Source organism: Mitosporidium daphniae (assembly GCF_000760515.2).
Source record: "Mitosporidium daphniae strain UGP3 chromosome Unknown contig-53, whole genome shotgun sequence".
Classification (NCBI taxonomy): Eukaryota; Fungi; Microsporidia; genus Mitosporidium; species Mitosporidium daphniae.
In genome coordinates, this window is record NW_013546245.1 from 13,732 (window position 1) to 31,284 (window position 17,553).

Sequence of the window (17,553 nt, forward strand, 5' to 3'; positions counted from 1 at the left end):
GCATCTTTGGCTTTAATTTTAAATATTCCCAAATTTAATTTTACAAAGTTTATTTGGAGACAGAAGCAGAGCGATCCGTTGTGAAATCTATTTATGAACACATTAAAAGAGATCTAATATCAATAAATTTGATCAAGTAAAATCAATATATACCAAAGTTCTGGTGTATTTGGCCTATAGTGGGTTTGACTAGCCTTACTGCGGTGTGATGCGTTCAAAATTGCAAGGATAACTTTATTTTAAGACGCCAGTTTTTAAAGTTAGAATGGGCGCCATACGAACTTCAATTGGCTTTTAAAACAATTGCAAGTATCCCAGTTGTTTAAGTTTCATTTATCAAGTTAGGGCTCTATCGGTGCGGCTCGCGCTCTTTTCAAGCAGAAAAGCGATGCAATCACAATGATTATTGCATCGACACTTTGGTGCGCTAATTTTAGGAATACTAATTCCCACTTTGTGGATTTTAAATTCACAATTACTTAATTTGCGGCGCATAATAAGCTTGACCCCAAATAGGACGACCTGATAATTAAATTTTCAGAGTTTACTTGATGATATCGGTAATTTTCGAGTTTAGTGCTCTCAGTTGATGAAAAATTTACGGTCCAAAGCGGTATAAAATGCAAGCAATTTTTCGGGAAGCTGTACATTTCAATGAGCATTCAAAAAATTGTATTTCCGATAGTTTTTATTGGCGGTTTTCTCTTTCCTCAATCACGCTGCTGAGGATCCATACATTGTGTTAATAACGAAATTAAGTATTTTAATTGGGATACTAGAAGCGCTAAAGAATTCAGAAGACAATATGAATCCCGTGGAACTGCTAACATGTGGCTGGTAATGGGACTAATCGAGAAAGCAGCAAAGAAACACTGAAATTGAACTTGAAGCGAATTCCAGCGCTATTCATTAACTTTTTTTAAACTCTTTAATGGATTAGATAAGCGAATATTATCAGAGCTGGACAAGACATTTACAATATCCATTTTACCGCTAATAAATAGATATCGCGGTCTAGCTTCAACAGCATGATATAATAAAAACTTTGGATATTTTCCGAGGTTCCCTAGTCGCTTAACCTTTTCCCTGAACATTAATCGCTGTATAATGGAATCAAAATATAAATCCATTGCGAAATCACGCCCTCCATCCGGCTACATAGATGTCCTTTTTCTTGTTAAACGCTTTTTGTGATATTTTTACCCACAGTAAAGCGTGTGGCTGATAGCATAAGAGCGAATCAATCACCTTCAGAAGTATTTCTTGAGATTTATGTTTGTACCCCTTTTTAGCTATCCTATGCGCCTTTTTCGGCAAAGACTACTTTTTTGAACTCTCTTTAATTTAGCACCATGATACAGAAACCAATAGTGTGCTCAACATGCCCCCTAATCCAATGGGACACCTTATGTATCAGTATTTGCTACACTTTAACGTAGTTTCATGCATATGATTGGCTGTTTTTATTTAGGATTATGGACAGCCATGCTAAAGTAGATAGGTTGAACTTTTATCGAGCCTTGTAAAATAAACTTTATGTACCAATAATTTCAATGTTTTATAACAAATGTCCTAGCCAATGAAATAAAGGTGTTAATTTATTTACCAAGGGTGGTAGAATATTTATTCACATGAAGTTCCGTCCTGCAGCCTTAGCCTTTTTACTTTTTGGATTTGTTGCTATTGTCTTGATCTATAACTTAAAAAGACATTTTGATCCCAGTTTTGAAGAAAATGTCCAAACATCAGAGAATATTAAGGTCGCTTCTCTTCTCGATCCTGCGGCCCTAAATTCTTCTTCCTCGTTAGTTCCTAAAAGTACTAAAGCTACTMTTTATTTGAAAAATACAACGATCGAGTACAAAGAATCGGCTTCAAAAAAATATTCCCTCATCTTGGATTTTGGGATAGCAATAATGGCCCTTTCTGCTTTGTTAGTCCATGTTCTGCGATTCAATAGATATGCCAAACCAGTCCCAATGAATCTTTCTGTTTTATTTAGGCGCTTGTTACTCATATGCTTAGCTCCAGGCTTTTTTTATGCGAATCGATATTTTAAAATCTTTAAGCGAAAAGAAACAATTATTGACAATGCCTTCCTAAAATTTATATACCCAAATTTGCGTTATAATTTTATGTCATCCGAAGAAATCAATATTTTGGCCTTTTGTATCGCAAAATATCTAGGAATTGAAGAAGAAGATTTGTATTATTATTGGACAAAACTTGAAAGAATGGAATATGAGGATGTGGTAACACCTAAACTTTCAAGGAAATACATAGTTATTTATCCCACAACCAGGGACACATTTCCCGAAATGTTACCCGCTTCTAGGTTTTTTAAATTAGATTCCAGGAAAGAAAGGAGCGATGAAGACCAACACTTACAACGCTACACGGTTCTGGAAGCTTCTACATTCAATAATGACGAGTATCTTAAAGAGTTTGAAAAGGATAGATCGCTAGAAGATTCTCAAAGCTATCAATTTCATTTGATCGCAATGTACCAATTCAATAAGCATGTAATCATGTTCGATTTAGTCCTTAATAATAGAATCAATAATTTTCTTTATAATAGTTCCTTTGATACAGTTAAAAGGATTGAGGAAAAGTATCTACGTACCAATAAGCTTTCTAACTCAGATATGATGAAAGAAGTCTACGATTCCCTTGAAATTGTGCAACTTCAAACCTCAAGAGCCATTATTGAAAGAATGAAAGGTAAAAAGCAGACGGATAAAATCATGGAAATATATGAAGATCCTAAATTTGTTTCTGCTAGAAACTGCTTGAAAACGGCCAAGACAGAAGGCTCTGTGAAATATAATATTCAATATATGTTCTTTTATAGCCGTTCTCATAAAAATCCGCAAAAATACATCGAGAAAAACCATTCTCAAGACCCCCTACACTCAAACCCTCTAATGAACGACGATATAGTTGATTTTGAGATAAACGTAAATTATCCTTCAGAAGAGTCGGTTACTAGACATTATCTATCTTGGGTTATAAACTTATTCGTGGAAATGGGCGTGAAATCCTCGGACTGATAGCCTTCCAAAGACTCAAATTCCAAGTTAACATGAGAATAAAATTTTGTAGTTACAGGTTTCGGTTGCGTAATCCGAATTTAAAAGGAACATTCAAACCATAATGCTTCTATTAAGGTTGGGCCAAGCCCATCTAGAATGTACTTCAACCGAATTCAGGGTTGTCAGTATAAACATTCACCGTGGTATGGCAAGCAGCATTTAATAGATTGTGTTCGATATGTTCGAAGCTTACAATAGAGCAAGCCCTAACGCTCAAGTGATTAGGGGTAATCCAAGGCATCAGGTGCGCTATATTTTTCGCCCCCAAGCTTAAAAATCTGAAATTTCGAAAATGTTGAAATAGCGATTTATTGATTTGGAACATTCGTCTGTTTTTGAGAAAAGGGATTCACAAGTGCTTTTGAATTTGGTTTCACAGAAAAATTGTATTTCTAAATCAATTTTGAGCCTTTTAATGTGTTGGGGTAGAACGATATGGGGAGATCGCCCATTTAAAACCCTACAGTCTAAATCCAAGATCAAGCAGATAATTTGCTCACGATCCGAACTGGCCTGATGTGTTATGCCATTCTCAATATTTCAGCTTTTACCACTCGTATTCCTAAGCCTTGGTCCACCATGCAATTTAGAGAGTCAAGCGAATCCTTTGGCTTTCTTCATAGGCAAAAAACTCATTGCAGAGGAAGCCTTATTTTCTTCCATTTAGTGCAGGGGCGAGAGAGGGCGTAACCAATGTGAAAGAGCATCGACAAATCTGAAATTCACCATACCCTTTTACATCCAAAGTGATAAATCTCACATAAATGTCAATTAAAACACTAGAGGTTTCGCAATTCCGAGGAGCCCCACCCAGAAGCAATATCCGTCAAACGAGAAATTGATACCAGTATTTATATCAAATAATAGCAGCCCAGCTGATTGCAGTAAATATCTGCTCAAATCATTATGAGAGCGTTTGAGAGGAATCTTGCCGCATATTTTTTTGGGACCGACTGATCACCTTTTGGATAAGCTTAGATGTCGCAGCCTTTTATTTTTTGGAAATCCAGCCGGAAGCTTTATGGACCAGCCATTTTATATTAGAGATGAAGCACCCTTGTGGTTTATTGGCTTACTTTAATATTTAAGCATATGCTTTGCTGGCCATGTAGATGTTTAAAGCCGACAGGGCAGTCTGGGAGTTAAATTTATCTGGGCCAATACGGATAAGTCAAAAGTCGGGCGGGAAAAGCTATAAGGTACCGGATCCTATCATCTCATATGTTTTCTAAAACCGGTAAGCTTATAATAGATGCAAATCTGGGGATCGATCAAGTGTGTTCTGCCTTTTAATTTGCATCGGGTATTTGTAAATTGCTTGGCAATTTTTTTCAATTCATAGCCTATTTTAGTTTTGAAATTCAAAATTAAAAGAAGGGGTTATTGATGGTGGATGTGGCTGATTTGCTGCGGACACCAACCAGGCTAGTATCACCAACTTGCTCAAAACAGCGATTTAACACCATATGGGAGATAGATGCAAGCCTGGAAGAAATCTTGCTAAAAAGCACTTCATCGTCCTCCATCAAGCGGAAAAAAACAAGAAATTTCTTCTGTGTTTCTCCCGCCAATGTGCGTGTGACATATTCGATAGATTGTACGCCAAACACCCCAGTGATAGTCGAGAAGTCTAAACGAGACTATCCATTTTTAAGCTCGCCCCTTTTTGAGAAAAGCAACGACATCAAAGAAAGGATCCTTTGCTCATCTCCAATTCGAAGATCCGATGAAAGAATATCCAAAAGGCCAACATCGAGAAGAAACCCAAATCCCATAAGGATCGGATCAAAATCGGATCTTTTTGTAGAAAATGCCAAGCATAGTAAACGAAATAGAAAAGGAGCTTCCGTTCACGAAAACATTGAGCCATCAAAAATTAAAATCAGACACAAAGACCAGGCGATTGCCCAAGTTTATCTATCCATTTCAAGCGAGTGGTGCGATGATATTTCCTCTTTTTTTCACGTCTGCCTACGTACACTACTGAAGGAAGCAAAAATCGCCTATAAAGTTGTCCCCGGCGCATCTATATCTCCTTTCAAAGCGGTTTTATATCGCGAATTAGACAAATATTCTAAAGTTGAAAGATCTTCTATTTGGATCGACCCCTCCTGTCAAAAATGCAGGGAAGGAAACGAGAGCTCATTGATGGATGCAGGAGCTTCATTTTTGTTTGTGACGTCGGAGGAATTTTGCGAGATGAGCACACCCGGACTTATGGGTGCGATTGATCGGCATGATTTGTGCGTTATTCATCGCCGAATAACTCTCGTTCTTCTCCCTAAGGACCAACAAAAGAAAAAAGCCAATTTGGTCGTGTTTCCTGATCCGAGCTACTGCAAGCATAGCGAACAAATTCAAAGAAAGATTTTAGAGATGCAGCTGACAAATATTTGTCAGATTTTGGATTGGAAATCAGGCTCCATTTCTTCATTGGGAGCAATGATCATCGAACTTGTGAGGACAGTTGCATTTGAGCCATTCCGCATAAAGTCGCTTGGAGAAGCACTAAGCAGTACCGGAAGGAAGGGGCGAGAACAAAAGGAAATCTTCAGGAAAATGCTGCTTCTTATTAATGGCGTGTCAGAGGCAGTTGCAATTGCGATAGTTGGAAGATGGGCATCCCTCGGAACTCTTATTCGTTACCTACGGGAACGAGAAAAAAATGAAGGCTTGCTAGCAGCATCTTTGGCTTTAGCAGAGATAGATGTACAAAGGCCCAAGTCAATCAAGAACATTGGAAGCACGCTTTCGCAGCGCATATTTGGTGTATTGATGGGTTTGGATCCAGAGGTAAAATTCTCGTAAATGCTCGATGTTGTAATTGACGTGTAAACTAAGTTGTAAATTTAATTTTTTTATGAAAACGGACGCCAAAAGGGCTCGGCTCTTGGCCCAGTATACACACAAGAAGCTTCTGAAGGAGGAGAAACAAACTCTTCTAGAGGGTCTGGCAAATGAACACAAAAAAAGAAAGGAACTTTTGGCAAAGTACGAGCTGCAAAAGAAAAACATTTCTTCCAGCTCTGTTTCTTCAAAACGTGCAGTTAGAGAGGCTCTTTACACTAAAGCCATCGAGGAGACACATATTGAAGACAATAGGCAAAATTGTTTCAAACAAGAATTAATATCTCACTCTTCTTTGGAGGTAGAGCGTGTTTCATCCTCTGGCGAAGATGATTGGGACGGATTTCTTGATCCTCCAAAAGAGATAGTAGAAAAAAACATCCACGATCCGCAAGATTTTACCGCGGGTAGCGCTCCTCTGACAGGGGCATCCCTTTTTAGGATCTTTAATCGTTTGCCTAAGGTTGAGGAGGACCGTTCAAGTTTGCCAATTTTGTCAGAAGAACAGTCGATTGTGGAGATGATTAGATACAATGACATCTCTTTTATTTGCGGAGAGACCGGCTCAGGAAAAACAACTCAGCTTCCACAGTTTTTATTGGAGTCCGGATTTGCTGACCCATCTTCTTCTCTTTTTCCTGGAAAGATCATTGTGACACAGCCACGTAGGGTGGCTGCAATGTCAATGGCAGCTAGAGTAGCTCATGAGCTTAATGAAGAAGGTATCGTGGGCTATCAAGTCCGCTACGACAGCACTCAAAACACAGAGGCAACACGGGTGATTTTCATGACTGATGGCATTCTGCTTCGTATCATCGCAAACGATTTCCTACTCTCTGCTTATTCGGTGATTATCCTTGATGAGGCGCATGAAAGGAGCGTAAATACAGATCTATTGCTTGGTCTGCTGACAAGGATCGTCGCCCTGAGAAGAAAAAAATTTGACCAAGTACAGGGCTCCCAGGGTACTCCTTTGAAGCTTGTCATCATGAGTGCAACGCTTCAGATGGAAGAGCCGGAGCTTGAGAACGAAAAAAAAGTAGCAGACTTGGTTCAACAGACTCCTTCGATGTCTTTATCTCCTCAATCTACTCTTTTCCGTGGATTAGCTCGACCACCGCCGTTTATTGATATTCCCTCACGCCAGTTTCCCATCCATATCCATTATTCGAAAAAAACACCGACGGATATGCTATCCGAAGCATATAGGAAAGTTCTTCAAATCCATAAGAAGCTGCCTGCAGGCGGTATTCTTGTCTTCGTTACAGGCCAGGATGAGGTATGGTCGCTCATAGACCGATTGCGTGGTAACAAAACTCGGAAAGGTGATCGCCCCACTGTTCTTCCAGAAACTATCAATGACCCTCTTTCTATGGATGACCGGGATGATCGTTCCGCAGAGCCCGAATACCACTCCATTGTTGATGCGAATAATACAGAGAACAATGACCGTCATGGCAACGAGTCTGAGGATATTAGTGAAGACGAGGAGCTTCATCCAAGGATGTTACCACCAATGCGTGTGCTACCATTCTATTCCTTGCTACCGTATGCAGAGCAGGAAAAAGTGCTTACCGCCTCTTGCTCCCTGAATGATTCTGAGCGCCTTGTAATTGTCGCTACCAATCTTGCGGAGACATCTCTCACCATTCCTGGAGTTTCTTATGTTGTTGACACAGGGCGAGTCAAGCGGCGCACATTTGATGGAAATGGCGTAGAAAGCTATTCGACGTCTTGGATTTCCAAGGCGAGCGCAAGACAACGAGCTGGTCGGGCTGGAAGAACCGGTCCAGGACACGTTTACCGACTCTATTCTAGCTCTCTTTTCGAGGACCTTTTTGATGACTTTGACACTCCAGAGATCCTTCGTATGCCAGCAGAGAGTACTTTAGTTTTCTAACGCATCGTAGATATGGTGTTGCAAATGAAAGCTATGAACATTGATAATGTGGCCCACTTTCCCTTCCCCACTGCGCCAGATCCTGTCAAATTGGAGCAAGGGGAGCGACTTTTGCTGCTGCTTGGTGCGCTCTCGACGCCTACAGCGGTGGTTACTGAGATTGGTCGAGGGATGGCACTCTTTCCGGTGCCTGTACGTCTATCAAGAATGTAAGTAATCTTGGCTCATTTCTGTAGGATTGTCGGTGCCGTTCAGCTGGGAAACTCTTTGCTGCTAAGAAGCGTCTTAGACTTGGCCTCGATTCTTTCCGTGGAAAGTCCTTTTATTGCTGGAAAATCCCGCGAGGTCCTGGCCTCATGTGAAGACGTACTAGCTATGGCCAGACCATTTTCGGACTTGTTTTTGTATTTACATCTTTTTCAAGGCTTTTCAAAGCTATCATCCCGAAACGAGCAGCGTTCATTTGTCACCCGGTGCCACCTCAATGAAAAGGTTTGTCTTCTTGACTTTTTCTAGTGTCTCAAAGAGGCTCTCAGGTTAAGATCTCAGCTGGGAACAATAATTTCTCGCTCTTTTGTCAAGGCAGATGCCCTTGAGCCGACAAGCGAACCAATTTGCCCCAAAGATGTCAACTCCATTTGGTCCCAGCTGATTTCTTTGTTTCTCTTGGCACATCCGGACTGCATTGCAAAGCGGGTCTCTTCCCCGGGCAAAATGCCCGTTTTTTTGCCTGTAGGCCTGGCAACATGCTCTACAATTAGACTGACCTCTCCCATTTCTACATGGATCTCATTTATCACAATGCCAAACGAAAAAAACGAAGCTCAAATTTGCAAGGCCAAGCCAGATACATCGTCGATATTTTCTACAGCTTCTTTTCGGAATAAGAAGCTCGGTGGGTGGTTCGTTTATGGACGGATCAGGCAGCATCTTGATACAGATAGGATGGGCGTAGGGAAGATCTCCTTATCCATACTTTCTGAAATACCGGATCCGACCTTACTTCCCGAGCATCTGCTGAAGCTATTTTCGTCAAATAAATTAACTTAATTGCCTGCTATCTTTTGAATCTAAATCTGCGGCAAATATGTGCTGTCCGGATAGCTAATATTCCCTGTGTGTTGTGGTCTCATTTGCAATCGCAGCGGCAATGTTAACGTACAAAATAGAGTCAAACGAAACACATATCGATGGACATTTTAATATAATTTGCATGCTCATGGGGCTAAGGCGATTTCCGATTATTGTAGGCCATATTTCCGGCCGTTGCAAACGAATATACGCTGTCAGGATATCCGGAAAAGGTGTTTTTGGACATGCCTTGCTCATTTGGGGACATCAAAAGAGATCCTGAGATGGAGCCCGGCTTTTCTAGGGGTTAGCTGTGCGATTCAAACTTTTTTTTGCAGATTGAGAGATGGGCGTTATTCTGGCATTCAAATAGTATTGCCAATATGAGAATGAAAACAAAACCAAGAAAATTAGCGCGCTGAGAAAGCAGTTGAGAGCGGCCGTGTCGGCTTCGCTGAGCGGCCTTGAGTGGAAAAACTGGGGATCTCGTGACTGATAGCACAGACCAAGAGCGGTGAGAAAGACTACACCAAAGGCCGAATATATACACACAATTACGGATAATACTCTGGAAATAAAGGGCCTTACCATAAACAAGGGGCCTATCTTGACAAAAAATTTATATTTTAGTTTAATTCGGTTCCCATTGGCTGGCCCGTAACTTGATAAAAGTGGGCAATAAATAAATTAAAAGAGCCCCCTGATAAATAGTCTAAATCGGTCATATAGTCCCGCCAACGTTGGCTCTGGCCTTACATCCAGATAAATGGAAGGCACGCGTATCTCTTTTCCCTCGACAAGAGATAGCTTTTTTTGGCCCTCGTAAAAGTCAATGATGTATCTGATGGGCTTTTCAGAGCATCCGCATCTGTCAACGAACCAGTCGTGTCGATCAAATGGAGGTGCGTAGCCTAGTAATTTCCAAAGCCGTGCCTTGATTGTCAGCTCTTCTGGCTTGCCGCAAAAACTGGAAAGTGAGGGTTCTTTGCAATCGTGAAGCCTTTCGTATTTTAAAACATGCTGCCAGGCCTGTTCGTTGACAATGTTGTGCATGTGTACAATGGCAAAAAGTGTCGATTTGTCCAACGAATTAACATCTTCAACCTTCAACTGACTTGAAATGCCATCTGTTTCTTTTTTTGCCATTGTTTTTCTTAACATTGCCGCTTTGAACATTTCTATCGATGGGTACAGCCAAGTTCCATCTGTTCCGGTGCGTTTTATAGAAGAAGATATTCGCATAGAGGTAGGTGAATTTCCAGAGTTTTCCTCCGATGTTCCGAGACACAGGGAGTGTGAAGAACATCCACTGGTGGCGGGACAGCTGCCAACCTCACCAATATAAGGGCAGGACAATCCGGGTTGTTCGCCAGATGTTGGCTTTACGGGACATTCTGAAGAATCCATATAATTTGAACTTGGATTCCCGAACTTTGTGCAATTGTGGGAACACTCTGAAGCTTGAGCTACACTCATCGTGAAAAAGAAAAACCAACAAGGACCAGGTGTGGGGTTTTGAATTTTATTTAAGGTTACAGGTTTAAATAACACTTCATTAAAGTTTTTTGCGCGAGGGTTCCTACCAGCGTATTCTCATCCCTGGATGAGGTCACAATTAAAAACGGTGCGTTACTCTTGATCAGCATTTGGATTGCCATTTGGATGGAAGTTTTTCCAGAAACCAAAAGGTCTTGGCTTATTGGCTTGAGCGGAGCCTCTAGCCCCTGGGCCAAGCATTGAAACGCGTCCTGGAATGAAATGAGCCCTAAAACGCTGTTTTTCACAACCATGTTTGTGAAGAGGGGAATTTCTTTTACTACTAGCAGTACTTGTGGCGCATTTTCATGTTTGAAAAATTGGCGAAAACATGTGTTAATTGATGTCTACGGTAAATAACATTTGCAGCTCGTACCAGACTATCTTTCTCAACATACGAAAATGGCTCAGGAATATTGGATTCTTCCAAAGAGCTGTTCATGCTTACTTGGATGGGATTTATAAATTGATGGTATGCCATCCAGTCATCCTTTATGAACTTTGACATATAGTTTCTGACCGAATCTGGGAGAATGATTAGAATGGTCTGCTTCGATGAAAGGTTCTTTCCAACCACCATGGCAACATGTGCAGCAGAGCCACTGCTCCCTCCACATAATAACCCTTCCTCTCTTATCAGCCTTCTTGCCATGGTAAATGAGTCTTTATCATCGACACTAACCCATTCATCGATCGAGGAATAATCCAAAGTATTTGGGATGAAATCGTATCCAATGCCTTCAATTGATGCATGTTAAGATAATACCTTCTACGAGATACATGCTTTTAGAAACTTTGGTGTGGCCTTTTTTCTTGAGTGCCAAAGAAGACCCGAAAGGATCAACAGCAATGATCTAAAAAGGAGGTTACCATAGCTCGAGCAACTACCTTGACATGAGGGGCCGCCTTTTTGATTGCCCTACCTACCCCGGATACTGTACCGCCCGTTCCTGCTCCAATGATCACGACATCGATATCTGCTCCGTTGTTTGTTGCCTGTAAGATTTCGGTTGCTGTAGTTATTTCGTGAGTTAAAGGGTTATTTATATTGCTGTACTGGTCAAGTATTACTGAATCTGGTACTTCTTTCTGCAGTTTTTTTGCCAGGCCTAATGGATAAGTCAATGTGTGTCTTAACTGATGTGACTACTAGGATGATCAAATGGAACATTGGTGGGGGTTCTTCTCACGTCAGCTCCCATTGCTTTTAAAATGTTGATCTAGGAAAAGTCATATTGGCGGCACGAATGCATACCTTTTCCATACTCATCTTTTCAGGAATGGTAATGATCACCTTATAGCCCCTTACCGCTCCAATCAAAGCTAACCCAATTCCTATGATGTTCAGAAAAATACAATATTTTAACCTGTGTTTCCTGACGTGGGCTCAATAATGGTGGACTTTCCAGGTATCAGGATCCCTCTTTTCTCTGCATCTTCAACCATTGCATAAGCTATCCTATCCTTAACAGACCCCCCTGGATTGAAGAACTCGCATTTTGCGACTATAGCGATCAGATATTTGAGTATTTACCGATGCGACAGGCCAGTCCCTCTTTTTTGGGAATATTATTTAGCTGAACAATCGGAGTATTTCCAATTGTCTTGAGGATATCAGGGTAAACGCCCCTATTTGCTAGAAAGCTTTTTTGTTGCGTTATGGTCATTAAAAATGGAATCAGTTGCGATTAATTTATTTCCTCGTTTAAGCTTTCCTTGAATGGCGACTGCACGAACGAATAAAAATTTATTAAACCTGATTGGGCCCGCTAGCTTACACATTGCGTCCCTAATTGAAAATTCTATTTAGGGTTAGGGGCCCTACGCCACGCTTTAATCTATGCTTCAGCCAATGAGTTGTTGGCCAAAAGGCATCCCAATAAAACCCATCTCCAACCGCAATTAAACAACACAGATATGATGGCAAGACAAAACACATGCTATACATTTGGATTTTCCCGCATGATCGACGTACACGCAATCGAAATCACATTGCCAGAAATACAAACCGAGCGCGATAAAAGAGATGTCGATTTTTTCTTGGTCTCTGAGGACGGTATTTTGCAAATTGAATTTGATCTCTTTAGCTCCTTGACCTTATTGATACTGTAACCTGACGGTAAACGTTGGTTTTCATTACAAGGCGAATGCCCAATAATTTGAATGGCCTTGAGGATACATTTTGATGAGAACGACTAGCATTATCAAAGTGCACACGAATACCTCAATTGCTCCTTTGACATCTGCAAGAACTTGGTCTGATATCAAGGATGGGTCTAGTCCATGTAATGGAGCGACCTCTGTAAAATAATCAAAAATATCCACAAGTGAGGGAAGGTATCCCGTTGAGGTCCGGCCATGTGTGACAGGTGCGTGAAGCATCTTCTCAGGATACAATGGATCCAACAAGGAAAGGGAGTAACTCGGCTCAAGAGCCTCTAAAAGGTAATTTTGAGAAATGTCAATATTAAAACAGGGATTAGTCGGTATTGAGCAAGATGACAGAATCAGAGGAATTGACCAAGTTGCTTTGGATGCAATAAAGCTAGCATTTCCATGGTCATCCGAAAGAGCGTCTTCGTCTTCTTGTTGCGATTGGTACCTTCTAAATAGAAGAGTGGTAATCAATTTGTTATGTTCGCCAACTAAATAATAAATAGCACATAAATACTATTTTCAAGGCCCAGACACTCTTTGACGATTTCAAAAAGCTCCGCTTGGGAAAGCAGTCCTTCGAGATACTGTAAAATCGAGATCCAGTATTTTTGCGGACGCAATGACCGCTCGGCGATGATGAAGTCAATACGGGTCTTTTGCAATTCCAAGGCCGAGCTCATCAATGTATGTTTAAAATACTCTTTAATTAAAATCACGATTAAAATTAAAATTTAATGCTTTTAGTTTAATTTTTAAATAGACATGGCCAAAAGTCACAATGCATCAAACGGTGGAGTCGTGGTACATAACAAAACTAAAAAAGAATCTCCATCATCGGCATCAAAATCGGCCACAAGTTTTATGCGTGCCTTTTGTAGAGAAACCTCCTTACCACAAGGGACTAGAAACGGCGCACATTCGCCGATAAATCACACGACTCACCAAACACAGTGGGATCATCCAGTATTGATGACAAAAGCATCTTCTCTTGTTCCGTCTTTTTGGACATTTTTATCGCCGGTAGAGCAAAATTGCGTTAAAAATTACTGGCTAGATTTGAAGCCACACGAGCGTTCCTGGTTGGTATCCGCCGAAAAAGCACATGTTTTAACGCTTTTCTCACGGCACAAAACGCTTTCTTGTGGATGTACATTTTGCCATCGTCGACGAGCAATTGTTGAAGAGGAAATAATAGCGCTTTATGATGCATATGCATTAGAGCTGGAAAGTTTCAGCACAAGCGTTGCACTCAGTAGAGGCCCCAATCGCGAATCTCAACCGACGCTCTCGGAGCTTTTTATGACTTATGAGGATGTTCTTGATGATGAATATTTAGTTTGTGAACAGGAGAGCGAAGAAAATGGCGATGTATATCCACTAGATGATGAGGATGATCAGTTCATTGAGGAATTGGATGTGGAAGATGAAAGTGATACCTTTATTACCGAAGCGAGGTCCGCCTCATCTTACAGGAACAGCCATTTTTTCCCTACAGACGGACCGTCACGAGAAATTGCTTTTCGGTCTGCACTTATGTCAATAGCAGGAGATTTGCTTCAAAATGATGGCCGTAGATTTGTTGGGCTATTTGAAAAGCTTGCTGAACGGCGGATCCGTTTCGAGAAGGGGCCAGAGAATCCGCATCGAGCCACTCAAAATAATACCATTTTTACACCCATTGATCTTCCATACCATCCACAAGATAGCGATGACATTAAGACCAAGGAGCCCTTTATATGTTCTCCTGAAATTGACAGTAATGCTACTGCGGCAGCGGTAGCAAATGCAGCGGCCTCTTCTTTCCTATGTCACCGTCACCTTCAAAATCCTCCCAAAGCACAACGGCCCGCTGTTAATGAATACGCAAGCCTTAATGGTGACGGTGATGATGATGATTCGGAATATGACACAGAGTCAGAAGAGGAAGCTGGATATTTAAATCGGTACACTCAGCGTCAACCCCATTTACGTGAAGGACCGTTTCAGGGTTCTTTTGAGGAAAACCAAATTGAAGAAGGCCGGCGGATATTTCAAGTAATCGCTGCCAAAGCCTTTGAACAGAAAGCTGTTGTTGCTTTTAAAGAAATGTCTGCAATGGCTCGCCTACGTGCACTTGCTTTAGAGGAACAAACCGAGGCTTCTGAGCGTGAAGCAAAGGCCCAGGCTCAGAGGCTAGCAAGGCAGAAGAAAAGGCAGGCTAAGAAGAAAAAAAAGAAAGGCGGAAATATCTTACCGACAAATCCTTCTGAAACAGAGACCTTTGATGACCAAAGCATGATTGAGTCTTTAGTTGAAGCTCCAATTGAAAATGTACCTGCTGATGAAAAACAAGAATTGACTAATTTTCAAACAGATACTGATTCTCGGCATAGAGATGATTCATATGGCGAATACAGAGAATCGCCTCCTCTTGAAAGGGAGAGCAAAGATTCAATACCTACAAGTGGTAGTAGCTCTTTTACGGCCAACACCGAAAAGGCAACGGCAAAGAAAACACAACTAGCATACTCGGAGCAAATTATTGGACCGGATTCTGAATGGAAAAAAAAACTCCCAAAAAAGCCTTCCTCTGGTGAAATAGATTCTAAATCATCTCTAAAGGCAAAAAAGAACCGTGACCCAAACAATGCGTCTTCCAGTAAAAATGTTACCTCCACTAAAGACACAGCCCCCAATGTACGGAACAACAGGAACACCAAAAAGGCAGAAAAAGCGCCCGACTCAGCAAACAATAGCAAACCCATCCCCAAGTCGCTCTCTTGTCCCGCAGATTTAATCTCATTTGCGAACAAAAGCCGGCCCGAAGCTATAATTAACGTCGAAGAAACACACACAAAAGATCAGAATGGATCTATATGTGGCAGAAGTTCTTTACTTTATGACGATGCCTCGATCCCTTCAGGGCATCTTGACATTGATGATATACTTGGGTGGACACCTCCTCCAATTTCCAATCCACTATTTAACAATTCGGGGCATTCACAGGTATCAATGCTGCCTTCCACAGCATCAATATCGTTTTCCAGTGCAAAATTTTTTCCACCTCCGCCAGGATTTTCTCCACTTTCATTGCCCAACGTTGGTTTAAAGAAAAACGAACCGGTTATTTTTCCTCCCTCCCATCTATAGTTTTTATTAATAAATTTATTTATTAAATCACCTCGGTGTAACATCATGATCATCCCTATTTGCTTATCTGCGATCGAATTGTTAAAAGAAAGGAAGACACAACTGAAGGGCATTGATCAGTGTTCCCCTTTTCACAGACAGCTTGGTATCACTTATGTATATGGATAAACTAGAAAGAAAACGCAACATGGAAGCCATAATACCCTTATTACCGAGTGAGATCGGAACCACGACGGATACAAGTGTTGCTATTGCAAATGATACAGAACGGCCAACTTTATGCAGACTCCATGAGAGTTTTTGTTCTTCCAAGCTTCAACCGCCAGTGCCAATGGATATGCAGATCCGCTCGGGTATGAATATTTGCTTTTATCTTTGGGCTCACTTTAATAAGCACAGTGCCAACCAAGCATATTTGAACTTTTCGTCAACATGAAAATTGCAGTTCTAAAAAATAACGTCCCGAACATGTAAACCCATTCCATCATCTACATAAATATGATGATCAGAACACCCAATCACATACGGGGTACTTGAACTGTTGGCTATTTCTTTCATTTTGTGTTTTGTTTGAACTAAATTAACACACAAACAAATGGGGTAAAGCATTCACTGCTATTTTTGGAGACACGTTAATTGGAATTAAATCACACCAATCAGGATCAACTCCAACGTTGATTGGTGAATTTTCTGCTTAGCCAAACAGCCTATACGTGCAGGAGCCATCTTGTCACAATAATGTTATAATATTGGCAGTAAATTCCGATTCCCCATAATCTGCCTTGTATTTATGATGAATCCCAAGGCATCCATTGTATCGATATTTTTTTTTACCCTCCTTCTCGCAACTTTTTATCATGCCGATGCCACAACCACACTTACAGTTGATAACAACCAAATTGACGTTGTAAAGTCATTAAAAACGACGGCCCTATTCATTGAGGCCCTATTACTTGCATATATTCTTTACAAGGCCACAAGCTTTTCTGTTGCGAAAAAATCGACAGGATTCGTTTTTATTACTGTGGCCTTTTCGGGCACGCTCTTCATGTTTTTCTCTGGCAATGCCTTATTCTTAGAATGCGCCATCTATCAAGTTCCAGTTCTTGGTTATTTACTTCTAATATATCATTGCTATGAGAGAGTACTTCTAGGCTCGTCAAGCACCTCAGTTACAATCAGGCATAATAGTGGCCCCATAATTGCCATTCAACCCGTACCATTATCTGGCAGTGCTATGGGCTTTAATTTCCCACAAACCAAAATGGGAATTGTGATATCAACCATGCTAGCTGTGGTTATTGCGGCAATTTAACATTCAATAAAGCTTTTCGTTTATTTATATCAACGGTTTCTTTTACGTATTAACCTTTTTCAAAAAAAAAAGAATCTTTTCTTTGAATCAGTGGGAGCACTTTTAACCCAAACGTAAATTGCAACGATAGGTGAAAATGGAATAAACGGAATCAAAATCGAAAGCCCATAAGATGCAAGCATGTGAGATGTAGTGAAGACCCAGAATTGGTTTAACAATACCATCAATATTAAGTTGCAGATCGAAATGATTTTGGACACGTACAGGGTTTGTGGGTAATTTGATTTTGAATCTGTGAATGCATCTGGAGCCGCTTTCGGAAGCATATATATTTTATACACCATCACATAAGACAAATATCGAATAGATGTTTCAAAAATAAACATTATTAAGAGCCCAAAAATTCTTAATAGAACCTTGAAGGGCAAAAGAAAAAACACAGCAAGCATTCGGGGGTTCTAATCCACACGCACGTCTTTATTATCACCAAACGTGCATTGGCGAGA

At 40.8% G+C, this 17,553-nt stretch overlaps 8 protein-coding genes across 8 annotated transcripts; 5 read left to right on the plus strand and 3 right to left on the minus strand.

The window, feature by feature from the left end:
• Window positions 1-1,631: 1,631 nt before the first annotated feature.
• On the plus strand, window positions 1,632-3,050 carry DI09_53p90 (uncharacterized protein; the record flags this gene model as incomplete). Its single annotated transcript, XM_013381826.1, has 1 exon — window positions 1,632-3,050. The coding sequence occupies one exon, from the start codon at window positions 1,632-1,634 to the stop codon at window positions 3,048-3,050; it is 1,419 nt and encodes a 472-aa protein (XP_013237280.1).
• Window positions 3,051-4,478: 1,428 nt separating this feature from the next.
• Window positions 4,479-5,900, plus strand: DI09_53p100 (uncharacterized protein; the record flags this gene model as incomplete). Its single annotated transcript, XM_013381811.1, has 1 exon — window positions 4,479-5,900. The coding sequence occupies one exon, from the start codon at window positions 4,479-4,481 to the stop codon at window positions 5,898-5,900; it is 1,422 nt and encodes a 473-aa protein (XP_013237265.1).
• A 52-nt stretch (window positions 5,901-5,952) lies between these two features.
• On the plus strand, window positions 5,953-8,889 carry DI09_53p110 (component of small subunit processosome extracellular mutant DEAH-box protein; the record flags this gene model as incomplete). The annotated part of the gene is made up of 5 exons (XM_013381812.1): window positions 5,953-7,807; window positions 7,850-8,031; window positions 8,076-8,184; window positions 8,223-8,331; window positions 8,376-8,889. The coding sequence occupies 5 exons, from the start codon at window positions 5,953-5,955 to the stop codon at window positions 8,887-8,889; spliced, it is 2,769 nt and encodes a 922-aa protein (XP_013237266.1).
• A 708-nt stretch (window positions 8,890-9,597) lies between these two features.
• Window positions 9,598-10,386, minus strand: DI09_53p120 (uncharacterized protein; the record flags this gene model as incomplete). The annotated part of the gene is made up of 1 exon (XM_013381813.1): window positions 9,598-10,386. The coding sequence occupies one exon, from the start codon at window positions 10,384-10,386 to the stop codon at window positions 9,598-9,600; it is 789 nt and encodes a 262-aa protein (XP_013237267.1).
• Window positions 10,387-10,539: 153 nt separating this feature from the next.
• DI09_53p130 (uncharacterized protein) lies at window positions 10,540-11,648 on the minus strand (the record flags this gene model as incomplete). The annotated part of the gene is given in 5 exon segments (XM_013381814.1): window positions 10,540-10,675; window positions 10,740-11,184; window positions 11,213-11,300; window positions 11,317-11,555; window positions 11,585-11,648. 5 exon segments carry the CDS (start codon window positions 11,646-11,648, stop codon window positions 10,540-10,542), a joined length of 972 nt encoding a protein of 323 aa, XP_013237268.1.
• A 5-nt stretch (window positions 11,649-11,653) lies between these two features.
• On the minus strand, window positions 11,654-12,113 carry DI09_53p140 (uncharacterized protein; the record flags this gene model as incomplete). The annotated part of the gene is made up of 3 exons (XM_013381815.1): window positions 11,654-11,781; window positions 11,814-11,951; window positions 11,981-12,113. 3 exons carry the CDS (start codon window positions 12,111-12,113, stop codon window positions 11,654-11,656), a joined length of 399 nt encoding a protein of 132 aa, XP_013237269.1.
• A 1,252-nt stretch (window positions 12,114-13,365) lies between these two features.
• DI09_53p150 (stress response protein Nst1) lies at window positions 13,366-15,732 on the plus strand (the record flags this gene model as incomplete). Its single annotated transcript, XM_013381816.1, has 1 exon — window positions 13,366-15,732. The coding sequence occupies one exon, from the start codon at window positions 13,366-13,368 to the stop codon at window positions 15,730-15,732; it is 2,367 nt and encodes a 788-aa protein (XP_013237270.1).
• Window positions 15,733-16,525: 793 nt separating this feature from the next.
• DI09_53p160 (uncharacterized protein) lies at window positions 16,526-17,047 on the plus strand (the record flags this gene model as incomplete). The annotated part of the gene is made up of 1 exon (XM_013381817.1): window positions 16,526-17,047. The coding sequence occupies one exon, from the start codon at window positions 16,526-16,528 to the stop codon at window positions 17,045-17,047; it is 522 nt and encodes a 173-aa protein (XP_013237271.1).
• Between the last annotated feature and the right edge of the window lie 506 nt (window positions 17,048-17,553).